Genomic DNA, 15,769 nt, shown 5'->3' on the forward strand with positions numbered 1-15,769 from the left:
TCTGAGTTATGGAATCTCATTTTTTCCTTTTTACTTATTTCCTGAATTTTATACACTAGACATGTTATCACTATTATAGCAAGAAAAATGAAAAGTTAAATTTCCTATATAAAATGAAGTCAAGACCTACTGCTGACTTCCAGTGAAAGAGTACAGGGATCTAACAAGTCCTTTCCTAAACAAAACAATACAAAGCTGGACAAATTGTCAAAACAATCATTTCAGAGATCTAGAAACTGACCAAAGACAAAAAACAAATTGAAAGACACTTATTCTTGAAAAGCTGATGAAGTTTGGTGAAGAATAAACTGTGGCACTCTTGCCTGAGCCTACTCCCAGCCCCTCTTATCCCCCTAGCGGGGTTGGCACAACAGTAATGAAACTGGCAGCTTTGGTTCTGGCTGAATTGGTCTTAAACACAGGACAAAACCCCTACTCCCAGTGGGTCGTGTATCTGACAAAGGACTTCTAAGAGTTCTTTTTATATATTATGGATACAATTCAATAAGAACCAACAACTCCATAAAAACAAAAATGGGCAAAAGACATGGACAGACATTTAACCAAAGATGACATACAAATAGGTATAGGTCTATGAAAAATGCCTAACATTATTAGTCATTAAGTAACAGCACTACAAGTTCACTAGAATGGCTTTAATAACAAAAGAGTAACAATATCATATGCTGACAAGGATGTGGAGAAACTGGGATTCTGATATTGAAAATAGGCATGTAAAATGGTTTGATCATTTTGGAAAATATTTGGCAGTTTCTTAAAACATTAAACATAAATTTAGCATATGATCCAGCAATTCCACTCCTAGGTACCCATTCAAATGCAGCATTATTCTTAGTAGCTGGAAATAGCCCAAATTGACATATCAGATAAAGGGCTATAAAGATCTATAAAGAACTTATCAAACTCAACACCCAAAAAACAAATAATCCAGTCAAGAAATGAGCAGAAGACATGAACATTTCTGCAAATGCCATGAACATGGCATTTCTCCAAAGAAGACAAAGGGCCAACATACACATGAAAAAAATGTTTCACATTACTCAGCATCAGGGAAATACAAATCAAAACCACAATGAGATAGTACCTCATACCAGTCAGAAAGGCTAAAACTAACAAGAGGAAATAACAAATGTTGGTGAGGATGTGGAGAAAGGGGAACCCTCGTACACTGTTGGTGGGAATGCAAGCTGGTGCAGCCTCTCTGGAAAACTGTACAGAGATTCCCCACGAAGTTAAAAATAGAGCTACCCTATGACCCAGCAATTGTACTACTAGGTATTTACCCCAAAGATATAAATGTAATGATCCAAAGGCGCATCTGCACCCCAATGTTTATAGCAGCAAAGTCCACAATAGCCAAACTCTGGAAAGATCCCAGATGTCCACTGATAGATGAATGGATAAAGAAGATACGGTATACATATACAATGGAATATTATTCAGCCATCAGAAAGGATGAGTACTTACCATTTACATCACTGTGGATAACACTGGAGGGTATTATGCTGAGCAAAATAAGTCAATCAGAGAAAGACGATTATCATGTGGTTTCACTCATTTATGGAATATAAGAAACAGTGCAAAGGATCATAGGAGAAGGGATAGAAAATGCATAGGAAGTCATTAGAGAGGAAGAAAAACTATGAGAGAGACTTAACTATAGGAAACAAACTGAGGGTTGTTGGAGGGGAGATGGGTGGGGGGATGGGGTAATTGGGTGATGAGCATTAGAAGGGTACATGATATGATGAGCAGTGGGTGTTATATGCAACTGGTAATTATTGAACACTACATCTGAAAGTCATGATGTACTATATGTTGGCTAATAGAATTTAAATTTTTTTAAAAAGGATATAACCCAAATGTCTATCAACAAATGAACAAATAAAATGTGATATATAATAGAATATTACTCAGAAACTAAAAAGGAATACTGATGCATGCTACAACATGGATGAGCCTCAGGAATATTATGCTAAGTGAAATAAGCCAGTCACAGAAGAACATATACTGTATGTATTCCATTGGTATCAAGTGTCCTTGAAAGGTAAATGTACTGAAACATTTAGTTAACATTTAGAAAATAGTAAATTAGTGGTTGTCTGAGGTTTGGGGGGTGGAAGACAGATTGTAGGAATATAACTATTGTTCATAATGGGCACATGGGATCTTACTGAGGTGACAATGTTCTAGAACTAGATTGTGGTGTTACCTACACAAGTGGTAAATTTACTGAAATCATTAAATTGCATCAATAAGTATATGGTTTGTAAATTACACTTCAGAAAAGCTGTTAAAAACATGGAAAAGAGAGTCAACAAATACTTAATAATTTTATGTCAAAATAAGACTATCAGTAGAAAGAATATACTAGCATTAATAATGCCTTCAGAAGTACTCCACATTCTTCATTTTAATAGCATACAGTATTGTTCTTCAGTAATTCTAGATGAAATAGGTAAATTCTGGAGTGGGTAACTTTTAAGGGATTACTCCTATTATATCAATGTATAAAAAATCCTGAAAGTGCAGTAACATTCATATGCTTAGAATCCCCTGGTCATCTGGGGGCTCCTGGCTGGCTCAGTTAGTGGAACATGCAACTTTTGATCTCAAGACATGAGTTCAAGCCCCACCTTGGGTGTGGAGTCTACTTAAAAAAATAAAGATATACATTTTTAAAGTTCCTTGATTTTTGAAGAGAAAAAAGGGATAGTTCTAATGTCACTAGTGTTAAACCTTTTGTTCATCAGTGTTGGCAGTCTTAGCAGAACCAAGGAAGATTTAGACAGAAGAGAACTGTATTGCATGAGGCTGCAGTGAGTCAAATTTGAATGTTATAGCTAAGTGATGAATCACTAAATTCTATTCCTGAAACTAATATCACACTATATACTAACTAACTAGAATTTAAATAAAAACTTGAAACAAAAAATAGTTTGTAAGATGAAGAAAAATGTTCCTGGAAAGACTATTCCTGCCATTGTTTCTCAAGTTTAGCAGAATATAAACCAAAAGAAGGATTTTTTTTTTTTAAGTTACAAAGACTCATCTAAAGTTAAAGATCTAATACAGTAAGAAGAGCTACAGTGTTAAACACATTTTGTTTTGGGAAAAATTAAGACTAAAACATATAGTTTCAGAAAATCCAAGTAGGCTTAAAACCAATGCTGCGTGTAAGTATTTACAGGCCTACATGAATAATTTACAATGCAAGGCACTGAAATGAAATTTGTATATAAGATCATTTATTTATATTTTAACTAAAACTATATTTTAAACTGAAGCTATTTTCTTAAGTATTAAAGGAAACTCTGGAAATTGAAACCAAAAGTAAATTACCTGGTAAGACAATTTTACATCAAAATTGTCCTCAAACAACTGTTTTTAATTTTTCTACTGTTATTCTATAGTTTTCCTAGAATGAACCATTCAATTGAGTTCTATTGTATAATTTTAACTTACACATTTTCTATACAGAAGTGAAGTGAAAATTTAGCAATCTTGTAGTAATATCTTCTAATTATTTCATTTAAAAAATATCTATTGTTTTACAGCTTAATGAGACTTCATTTACTAGCTAAAATGTGGCCTCCCCTGGAACCTAACTTTATTAAGATCATGGAAGCCTGCCTTCACCTTTGGACAACCAAATAATCCTCCACATAAAGGAAGCCCTAACTGAAGAAGTACGGAGGTAAAAAGACCTACATATGCTAAATTCCCAGCAGTCTAACAAATGACTGAAAGCTAAAAATTTTGGGAAGTACACACTGATTCAAAGAATCCTAGAACGTTGCAAGGACATCTCACCTAGAACTCTAATTTCATGACTTGCCCATGATAAGTCAACCCAGCACTACTTAGCTGCCTCTTTCCTACTTGTTGTGACGGAGTGCCGACCACCTCATGAGACAACCAGCTCAATTTTTAGATATTTCCACTTTTCCACTTCTTTCTTCTTGGTAAAACTGTCTTGTTACATTCTACTCAGCTCTAAGTCTGCCTTAGGAAATGTGCAGGGAAAGTTTATCTCTTTTTATATATTAGACAATTTCAAGTACTTTATATATTTCAAAATGTATTTGTAAAAGTAATATATGGACATTCAAATATGCAGTTCCTTCATTATTATAAATGACTCATTTCTTTAGACAAAGCTATTAGTCCATTCTTGGCTATTCTTTATTTTTAGAAATTTAATATCTGCACTTCACTGAACCTTAAACATGAGAATTTAAACTGAAAAATCTCCCTATTCCAGCTCCAATTACTGCATTTCCTTGCAGAAATTTTCTATGTATAACTAAGCATATCTATCTATCTATCTATCTATATATATATATTAGATTTTGAAAGAGGCAAATATAACTATACTATTGTATATTTATGCACCTTGCTTTTGCTACGTGATCAATTTTGGAGGTCCTTCCATATTGGCACATATAGCTACTTAACATTACATGTAATACTATAATTGATTTAACCAATCTTACAGCTTGATCAATAGCATGTGAGAGTATTTGATTCCGATTCTTCTGACATCCCTGGGTATTATAAAAATTTTAAAGTTTTCCCAGATTTAACTATGAGTGAAACTAAGTAATTTTCTTATGTTTATTAGTACTTTATTTTTTGTGAACCTCCTGTTCATAAGCTTTGGTTCGTTTTTTCAATGGCTAGTTTTCTTTTTCTTACTGACTTGTAAGAATTTCTCTATATTAAAAACAAGGTAATTTTTAAGTCACATGTGTTGTAAATATCTCTGCTAGTTTTCTTTTGGCATTTTGTTAATGTAATTTGAGATTGTGCAGACATTTTAGTTATTTGTCAGAAAAATTTACCACTCTTTTTCTTTAGTTTCTCTCTTGGTTCCCCTTTACAAAGACATTCCTTGATCCAAAATTATTGTTTTATGGTATCACTTTGGCATTTATATTCTAGATCCATCTATAGTTTAGAGAATAAAGATGAAATCCAGCAATTATTATTCTCCAAGCAGCTGCCATTATTAAATAGTTTTTTTTAATTTTTTTTATTATTTATTTATGATAGTCATACAGAGAGAGAGAGAGAGGCAGAGATATAGGCAGAGGGAGAAGCAGGCTCCATGCACCGGGAGCCTGACGTGGATTCGATCCCGGGTCTCCAGGATCATGCCCTGGGCCAAAGGCAGGCGCCAAACCACTGCGCCACCCAGGGATCCCCTTAAACAGTTTTAATTTCTGTTAACATCCAATATGGTAGACCCTCCAATATTAGCAGTCTTAAAGAAGTAGCTGTAAATAATTTGAAGTTGTAGAATTTTTCCATAAACCAAGCATTTTGAATAATTTCTTTAAAATCTCCAATCCACCTGCTAGTTACACAGACTTATAAATATTTACTTATAGACTTAAAAAAACAATTATTACTTGTTACAGTACCTCTTTTTAAATCACTGGAAATCCACAGTTTCAGATTAGAGCTCAAGCAGGGGTTCTTACAGTTGCTATTTCAGAAACTACTAGACACAAGCTTCTTATCTTTGGAATTTCATTTGCCCAAATCAGCTTTAAGATTTAGATCAGATTAAATTAAATTTAATCTAATTTATCTTAGCATTGTCTCCTTTACCCAATTACCCCATTCTTTCACTATATATGTTACTTCATGTTCCTTTGCACTTTTCACCACTGTCACTAAAGCTTACTTACAATCTTCTAAACAAGGACATTAAACCAATACACGCAACCAACTGTGCTTCAGAGAAAGTGACCCTGAAATAAGTAACCTAGAAACTAGGAACTTGACCCATATTCAGACTCTAAACACTAATCTCGACCATGTTTTTGTTTGATTTTTGAATTCTGCATGGCAGAGATGAAAATTCTTCTTGCAATACAATTCAGATTTGCATAGGAAAACTAACATGTCTATGTTTATCACTAATCTTGTCTTCCTAAAATACTTCATTGGTTTATTGTAGAAAAAAAGCAAAATAAAAGGTTTAATCCTGTTTAAAATTTGATCTAAATCCAATAAGATCAACAGTCCCTCAGATCACAGAATTCCTTTCATTTTATTTTAAAGAAGTAAAATCCACTCATAATGACAAGACATAGTAGTCTGCCACATAACAAAGGTAATGTTTTTATGAAGTTTTCAATGTATTTATACATTATTGTTTTATTTGGATCTCACAATAGTCTGACTGAGGCTATTACCCTTATTTAATAGTTAAGAGAGAGGTTAAGTATCTTGCCCAGGGTCACACAACCAGTAAATGGCTGAGCCAAGACTCAAAGCCATGTGTCCTGCTTTCAAATCTTGCCTCATTCCAGTTCATGACAAGCTTCCTAAAACCATTGTACAGCAAGCCACTGCATGATGAAGTATATTAGTTAAGCTGTTTTGACTACAAGTAATTGAAATTCTAGTTCAAACTGGTTAAAATAATAAGGACATTTATTATCCCATTATACTAATACAAAGGAGTTCAGGGGAAGGAAAGATTCTAAGCTAGGAGTATTCAGTGGCTCATGAACGTCACTGCTGCTCTGCCGTTTACTCCTGTATTAAGCTATCCTCAGGCTGTCTTCCCTCTTGATCCATAGATAAGGTATCTGTCAGCAGCACCTGGGGTGTATAATTCCTTGTTTACATTCAGTAGGGAAATTAGAGACAGTCTGCTTTATCCCAATCATGGAGCATACATCTTTCTTTTTAAGAAATTTAGATTATGGGCCAGAATTAGTGTTTATAAATATTCCATGAGGAAGGTCTCTGCATTTCCAAATCACCTTTGCTTACATGGGAACACAGGAGTAGTTCAAAGAAAAGAACTCTGAGAAATGTATCACTTCCAGAATGAGGCAGATAAAAGCATGCGTGCCTCCTCCATCTCCTTTTTTCCCCTGATATAAGCTAGGGGATACGTGGTCACAGGCTGAAATAGCAAATATCTCACAGGATGGAGGCAGCGTGGATACTAGAGTCACCAGATGGAGGAGAGATTCTGTCAACCTGCCTCAGACTTTGAGTAATCTATGTCTTTATCTGTTTCCCTGAGCTACTGAGATATCTTTCAGGATTTTCCTGTTGAGACACTTGGTATTAATTACCCTGATTAAGCAGATTACATGCCCACCTGAGGGAAAGCTATGCTCTGACCAGCCTACACATCATCTGAGATGGAAAGGATGTGCAGTTACTTGCGTGGACTGCGTGCAGTTTTACAGGAGGAGAATTCAAGTGCTCCTCAGGTGGAGACTCAAAAGTCAAAATACTTACAATTATACTGCTTATTCCCATAAATGGAAAATTGTGCCGTTATCACAAAAAGCACCACCAAAGACAGAATGCCTTTGCAGACATGACTTTAGCTTTTGGAGGATCTTCACAAGATTCATTTAAAAATAAAATACACGGGCAGCCCTGGTGGCTCAGTGGTTTAACATCACCTTCGGTCCGGGGTGTGACCCTGGGGCCCCAGGATCGAGTCCCACATCAGGCTCCCTGCGTGGAGCCTGCTTCTCCCTCTGCCTGTGTCTCTGCCTCTCTCTGTGTCTCTCTCATGAATAAATAAATAAGATCTTTAAAAATAAATAAAAATAAATAAAAATAAAATACACTTAAATCATGCATTAGCACAGAAAAGAGAGGTGGAACTGTAAAACCTAACATTTACTGAACAACTACTACTGTCTAGCTCTGAAATAGGTTAAGAGATATAAGTAAGATAAGTAAGATATGAATGATACTGTGGTCCAAACCTTACTGTCTGCTAGTGGGACAAATAAATACATAATGTCAAGGAAGCTGAACAGATGGTGAAAGCTCTTTAAAATAAACTATTAAGAAAGCATACTGCTTAATAATGTATAAAGTCAGAGTAAAGTGAATAACATAACCAAGATTAAGCTCAGATCTGCCTGGCTTCAAACAAAGCCCATATTCTTTCTAAAAGTCTAAACAAAATAAAGACAAGAAAACACAGGTGGTAAAAAAAAAAAATTTGAAGAAACTCATCATAGCATTTAAGAAACCTAAATGTAATCTGTGTGAGATGAATTTGGTACCAAACATAAAACTAGAAACAACAAAGATAACCATGATTTGAACTTGCATAATATTTGTATTATTTAAGAAAATTCAGTTTGGCTAAATAGAGAATAAAGAGAAACTAACAATGAGGAGAAGTATTAACAATATGTAAGGAGATAGCGTGGTAGACATAGTCGACATAGATAATTAAATAGAGATGAAAGAACCACGTTAGGCTCCCAACATTTATGAGACACCAAAATATTCATGTCTTAAATGAGTCACCTGTTGATTATACCCATTCTGGCCCCATGTGTTGTCTGCCTGAGATATGCAGATAAAAATACATAGTTGTTCAGGAGTATGTTAGCAAGTTACAACTATACCTAGGCACACTTGCCTCTGATGATAAAGCAAGCTATGTTGGTTCCAGACACATTCCAACTGCTGAGACCCTTGTTCCCATTCAACACTGGTCCTCATAAAAACCCAGCATGATCAGGGAAGGCTGATATGGTAGAGAAGGTGAGACAGGATAAATGAATATTATGTAACACAGGACTCAGAATGTGGGCCTTTCATCCCACTGAAACCCTTTCTAAATAGGTAAGCCTACCAGATCTTTCCCTCCTTGTTTTGTGCTGTGTTTTAAGTTGATTCAATAAATCTGTGACTAAAATATCTAATATGGTTTGTGAGCTTTTCTGTACTGAGACCACAGCTCTTACCTGTATTATGGGATAGATGTAAGATAGCTGGGGATACCAGGTGGTGAGGCTACAGGAGTGAAGGGGCTCAAGTCAGGGACAAAGGCTCAGGATATCCTTGGAATTGTTCCCAGCACCAAAATTGGGGCAAAGTCAGGAAAACTGGACTGCAGGGCCCTGATAATACCAATACAACTTGCCCACCAATTCACCAAAGATTTGATACCTGAACTCAGCAGAATATGAGAATATCCAGAATATAAGAATCAACACACATGTATTCTAAGCACCACCTCCCTCACCCCCCGTTTTTAAATATTTTATTTTTATTTGTTCACAAGAGAGAGAGAGAAAGGCAGAGACACAGGCAGAGGGAGAAGCAGACTCCTGCAGGGGGCCTGATACAGGACTCAATTTGGGACTTTATCCTAGGACCCTGGATTATGCCCTAAACTGAAGGCAAACACTCAACCATTGAGCCACCCAGGCGTCCCTCTAGGTCCCTTTTTCTCCAGCCATTAGAATATGCCAGCTCCCACTCTCAACCCAGCTTCCTCTAAATATTCAGATTCCACACAGGAGGTGCAAGAGGTCTGAAAGACTCAAGATTCCCCTGAGATAGTTTGAGTCATCTCAAAGTGACATTTAAAACTAGAAGAGACGGGATCCCTGGGTGGCGCAGCAGTTTGGCGCCTGCCTTTGGCCCAGGGCACATTCCTGGAAACCCGGGATCGAATCCCACGTCGGGCTCCCGGTGCATGGGGCCTGCTTCTCCCTCTGCCTATGTCTCTGCCTCTGTGTGTGTGTGTGTGTGTGTGTGTGACTATCATAAATAAATAAAAATTAAAAAAAAATAAAAATAAAACTAGAAGAGACTAAGACAATATTAACTGGCAGGTATGGTTCTCATTCTGCCTGGGTGTGGTTTATTGAGGAAAAATAGATGTTAATAGTGAAGAAGCTACAATTTCTTTGTAAATATAAGTAGTAATGTAAGTAAAATTTTGAGCCAATTATGGTTTTATTAGTAGCACTAGAAACATGAAAGAGCTAAATGGAACGAGGAAGAGAAAGATGGTTAGTCAATGGACATAGAAATGTAGTGTCTTTGAAATAGTCTATGTCCCACATCAACATATGTACATGTGCATACACATAACCACAAATGTCTGATACTCTTGTCTAAAGAACTGTCTTCTGTGGTATATATACAATGGAATATTACTCAGCTATCAAAAAACTGGTATCTTGCCCCTTGGAATTACATGGATGGAACTAGAGGGTATCGTGCTAAATGAAATAAGTCAAGCATAGAAAGACCATTATAAAATTTCACTCATATGTGGAATTTAAGAAACAAAACAGAAGGCCATAGGAAAAGTGAGGGAAAATTAAGACAAAATCAGAGGGAGACAAACCATAAGACACACTTAGCTATAGAAAACAAACTGAGAAAAAAAAAAAAAGAACAAGAAAACAAACTGAGGGTTGCTGGAGGGGAGGTCGGTGGGGGACAGGGTAACTGGGTGACAAGCATCAATGAGGGCACAGGATATGAGCGCTGAGTGTTATATGCAACTTATAAATCACTGAACTCTACCTCTGAAACTAATAATACATTGTGTTAATTGAATTTAAATAAAACAAAATAAAGTTTTTAAAAAAGTACTAACTTCAGTAACAGGATACCTGAACAGTTGTTAACATATGTCTAGCTAAAGAAGTCTCAAACTAAAAACAAGTATGTCAGCCCCTATGCCTATTTTTATTTGTGATTAGTCTCCACTTTTCTACCACAAACATTAAAAAAAAGTATTTTGTTCTCCAATAGCTATGTTTTTCCAGAAATACTATGTGAAAACTCCTAAAAACAAACATATCCTCGTAAGTAGAACTGGGATCCAACACAAAGCCTAACCTGAAGTTAAAGAATAGGAATAGACTGCTCTTCTACTACAGTAAATAATCTTTTAAATGGTAGGATTTTTATGTCAACCTTACATGAAATTTTGTTTATACTTTGGATTAAACTAAGGAAAAATATGGAGTTTCATACATGGGTTAGTCTGCATTCCCGTCAAGGTAGAGATCAATGCACGCAGGCCAAGGGCAGGAAGTAAGGATCTACTCAGGCAGAGAGGACTGCAAAATATCATAACAGGTCGATCTGCTGGCTCATCCTCTACACATTTCCAGTCCTGAAGTATTTATTTCTTTTATTGGGAGATCCCTGGATGGCTCAGTGGTTTAGCTCCTGCCTTCGGCCCAGGGCGTGGTCCTGAGGTCCCAGGATTGAGTCCCACATCAGGCTCCCTGCATGGAGCCTGCTTCTCCCTCTGCCTCTGTCTCTGCCTCTCTTTCTCTCTCTGTCACTCATGAATAAATACATAAAATCTTTAAACAAAAAAAGTGTTTTATAAAGCTGGAATAATGCAGTAAAACAAAAGCTCAGTATCTTAGAAAAAAAAATCAGATTTTGAAGAAAAGTCCTCATTGTGATAAAAAGATAACCAGCTGGATACCTGGATGCTACAAATCTCAGGACTAAAAGGACAAGAGACACAGAGACAGTCACACAGGACACAGAAAAGTTCTGAGCACAGAAATGAGGCTGTTTTACTAAGAAAATTCAATCTGTGGAGCTGATATACCATCTGGTGACCATTTGGGGCATATGTGTAAAAAATTGCCCAGATATTTCTATATATTTTAGGATGCCATCAAAACCTACAACAAATTGTAGCTGTTTCTGAAACTTTAAGAAAAAAAGAGATCTGACCTAAATATGTTGATACAAGTTGATAACAGAGTAAGATTTTTTGAAGTGAGCAGTTGATAATAAAGAGTAAGATTTTTCTCACTTAGCTCATTTGGAGACAAATAAAATGCCCTCTTGGAATACAGTATCTGCCTGACATAGAAGTATGCTTACTATATATGCATTTTATTTATTGAAATAAAAATTTAAATCACAGCATTCTGTGAATTGTATAATTGACAATACTTGGTTATTGCAAAAGGTTATATATAAGCACCAACAGAACTGCTTTTGAAATCCATTAATTCAGCCCTAGAAATATATACATTTTCCCCATGGATTTTACATCAGTGTTATTTACTGATGCTGCTGTATTATAACAACCAGAAATTTCTATAGTCCATTAAGGATTCACAAACATTTATGGAACAAGCTCTTTTCCCGTGGCTTTCAGCAACCACAGTGAAACAAATTCTAGCATTACTAAATGAAAACAAAAATGTGCATAGAAAAAGGTCATACACATACTCAGAAGTAACGAATTAGGGGTTATTTTAATTCTTTCTCAATCTAGCCACTAGATTTTTCCAGTAACTGCATTTCAGCATTCGTATTTAACTCATTCGTAACAACAAAGTCTGAACCCCTCGCTCGAGAGTGCTCTACTTTAAATCACGTTGACTGAACCAAGGAAACTCTCAGAGGCAGGCATCTTCCTTCATCTTTTTTGGAAGGGCAAGCAGACAAAAAGGCCGAAAGCTGCCCCAAACACTGCTTCGTGTCCATTTGAATAGATAGGAATGTAAGGAGCAAACCTTCCCCCACCTCCCAGAAAGTAAAGACGAAATCCCGTCAACATCTCATCCCAACCAGGAGGGCACAGGCCTCTCCCCAGCCCCACAGTGTCCACAGACGACAGGGGCGGCCTGTACTCACACAGATGGCCAGAGCGCCTGCCCCCATTCTCGCAGGAAGTGCCTCGTAGAAGTGATGAAGACCAGATGAAAACATCAAAATGACAGCAAAATATTAAAATTCCATTCAGTAGATATGCTTTCTTTTGAAAAACAGCTCCTAATCCAGAGGCCTCACAGCAAGCGAGGAGCAGCTCCTGACATTTTCGGAAGTGTGGTTTTGCTTCTCATTCGGCTGAACCCACATGGCTGGCAGGACTGCCTGGAGTTGAAATCTGATCCAGAGCGTCTAGTATTGGCAAGTAGAGGATGTCATGTGACCTGGGCCGTAAGTTGCTGACATCTTTTTCTTAAACCTGACTTGCCAGATACCACATGCAAGCTTTCTCGGGTCAGAAGACACGATCACCTGGTGGTATTCATTACTAAGGACTAAGTGCAAAACGTGAAAATGCAAACTTGCTTCCTTGTTGCTACTTCTAAGAAAACCTCACATAGTCACACTCAGGTTTCAATCTGCAGGCACATTCCTCACTTTTCTGAGGCACTTTCCAATTCCATTGCCCCTTATGAAACCAGTGAAATTCTACCAAAAATTTCTTCCCTCCATTTTTATTCTATCACAATTGTTCTAAATGAAAATACTCTATTTTATGTAACTGTTACCACTTCTAATTACTTTTGAATTATCTTATTCACATATAATGGTGATAAACATAAAACAACAGACTTCCAGACTTCCACGATTCAATATGTGTGATTCATAGTCTGGAAAATAGCCCCTGGTTGACCTTTCAATGTTCTACTTCACATGCTGTGTCATTAGAAAAACGTGATAGACTTTACAATACTCAAATATTTGAACTGAGAGCTAAAAAGTCCATTTCATGCAAGCCAGAAGGAAACTGTCCTGTTTTTTTACTACCACTTTTTTGTCAAATCTTTTTTTGTGGCACCATTTAAGAGAATGCTGGCTAATACTACATGAGGAGTTTCATTTCCTCCAATTTTAAAAGACTTAAATTGTCCCCAGTAACAAAACATAATATCTTTAGGGGATAGGATAGGAAGACAAGGGAAAGCTGAAATCAGCTCTCCACTCAATACTTCCCTTCAAATCTCGGATACTTTGTGTATTTCTGCTCAACCAACAGTACCCACAGCAAAGCCAGAATAGAAAATTGTGTTAAGCAAGCCATAGGACATGACAAAGTACATTTCATTTTTTTAAAGATTTTATTTATTCATGAGAGACACACAGAGAGAGAGAGGCAGAGATACAGGCAGAGGGAGAAGTAGATTCCATGCAGGGAGCCTGACAGGGGACTCGATCCCAGGTCTCCAGGATCACACCCTGGGCCTAAGGCAGCGCTAAACCGCTGAGCCACCTGGGCTGCCCCACACTTTTTCTAATACATTAAAAACGTGTCTTCTTTTTCTGATTATATAAATATTGCCGGTCCTTGGTGAAAAATAAAAGCCTGAAGATTAGGTCACCTAGAGGTTCTTCCCCCAACATTATTAAACCAATATTTATTACCTACGCTGGGTCAGGCACTAGGTTATACAATATACAAGGATAAGAAACACCTGGTACCTTCTTTCATGGATCATCCAATGGGAGGAGGGAGGAATGAAAATAAGTAAATAAAGCTTTCTGATTAGTAATTGCAGAGGCGCTAATAGAAGCAGAGATGAGGTAATAAAAGAGAATAACAGAGAATACCTAGAAACATTTAACATTTTATTTTTTAAAAAAAAAGTCTTGATTTTTTTCCACTTAACATTGTATCACAGGCATGTTCCCATACTGTTAACAGTAAAAACAATTCCCATCACTTACAATATTACATTCTGTATATGTTTCTTTAGTCATTCTCCCATTTTTAAATTTTTTTTTTTAAATTTATTTATGATAGTCACACACAGAGAGAGAGAGAGAGAGGCAGAGACAGAGGTAGAAGGAGAAGCAGGCTCCATGCACAGGGAGCCCGACGTGGGATTCGATCCCGGGTCTCCAGGATCGCGCCCTGGGCCAAAGGCAGGCGCCAAACCGCTGCGCCACCCAGGGATCCCCATTCTCCCATTTTTAGACATTTACATGGTTTCTGATTTTATGTGTCTATGTGATTGTAAGTAATGCTTTATCCTCTTTCTGATTATTTTTTAGTCAAGACTCCAGAAAGTGAAGTTTCTGGATCACAGAGAATATTAACATGTCCTAAGGCTTTTGACATACTTTGATTCTGGTAGTTTACATCCTACAACTCATGCTGAGTTTGAATATTTTATAAAATATTTCCTAATTTAATAAATGAAAAGGATTTCTCATTCTAAAACATTTCTTTTTTATTATTAAAGATATGAAAATTCCTCATTAGTCATTTCCTATTCTGTGTGTTGCTTTGTCCATTTATCAAATAGAAGCTTACCAAGTCTCTTTTATAAGCTCATTTTAAGGATTAAATGATACAATTCATAAAAAGCACTTAGTATAGTACCTAAAAATAACAATTTGGGATGCTTATCCGATGGTTGGTTTATAGATCTATTTGGAAATTTTAAAAAATATAATGAAAAACGACTATCTAAATTGATTTTTATTTTTCATTTAACCACTGTGGCCCACACTGTTAACTTTCTCCAGTATGCAATCTCTAATACTATTCAAGCTCCTTCTTCCTTTTAGTTGGGCCTGAGCCCATAGTTGTCCACCTACAGTCTACATTTCCCAATCTTTCATACCAGTAGATAGGGCCATATGACCATGTACTCATTAACAGAGTGTGAGTGGATATGATCTGTAGGACTTCTGTGTCACGTGCTTCATAGGAAATCTCTTGCTCCACATTTACTTTCCTTCCTCTTCATCACAGGCTGGATTGAAGGTGGACCTCATTTCCACCATGGAGACGAGAGAATCCCAGGGATGGAAAGAGTAGTGAATAGATGGAAGGGACCTAGACCTCTGAATGACCTTGTGGAATATGACTGCATTAACAAGGCTGCATCAATTAAAATCTTACATGAGAAAGAAATAAAAACTCTCAAATATGCTACTGTTTTTGAAAGTCCTGTGTGTGTATAAAACAAGTTTGTTTTTAATACACTAGCCAAATGACTCTGCCCTATTTATGGGACAAGTTTTTCATTTCCCAAGTATGATACTGTCCATACATATTAAATTCTGATATGCATACACACATATCATGCAGAGTCTTTTTCAGGCTAATATATTCTATCTAGTTTTTTTTCTTTCTTCCATAGTCTGTTTTATTCCACTCCCATAATATTTGAATAACTGTATCTTCATAATTTACTTAAATAGCTGATAAAGACAGCAT

At 36.5% G+C, this 15,769-nt stretch overlaps 1 protein-coding gene across 6 annotated transcripts in view; it reads right to left on the minus strand.

The window, feature by feature from the left end:
- The window catches only part of FAM13A (family with sequence similarity 13 member A), a 342,559-nt gene that overhangs the window by 303,600 nt on the left and 23,190 nt on the right, over positions 1-15,769 (minus strand). For 4 of the 6 annotated variants that reach the window (XM_072810209.1, XM_072810207.1, XM_072810205.1 and 1 more), the window contains exon 1: positions 12,448-12,705. The exons of 1 other annotated variant lie outside the window; for it this stretch is intronic. In XM_072810209.1, coding sequence (XP_072666310.1) covers positions 12,448-12,522 — 75 coding nt within the window. In that variant the 5' untranslated portion in view covers positions 12,523-12,705. Of the gene's footprint in view, positions 1-12,447; positions 12,707-15,769 lie in introns of those variants that run through there. One more of the 6 variants, XM_072810206.1, reaches the window with a different exon arrangement.

The sequence above is a fragment of the Canis lupus genome, chromosome 33, assembly GCF_048164855.1.
Source record: "Canis lupus baileyi chromosome 33, mCanLup2.hap1, whole genome shotgun sequence".
NCBI classification, from domain to species: domain Eukaryota; kingdom Metazoa; phylum Chordata; class Mammalia; order Carnivora; family Canidae; genus Canis; species Canis lupus.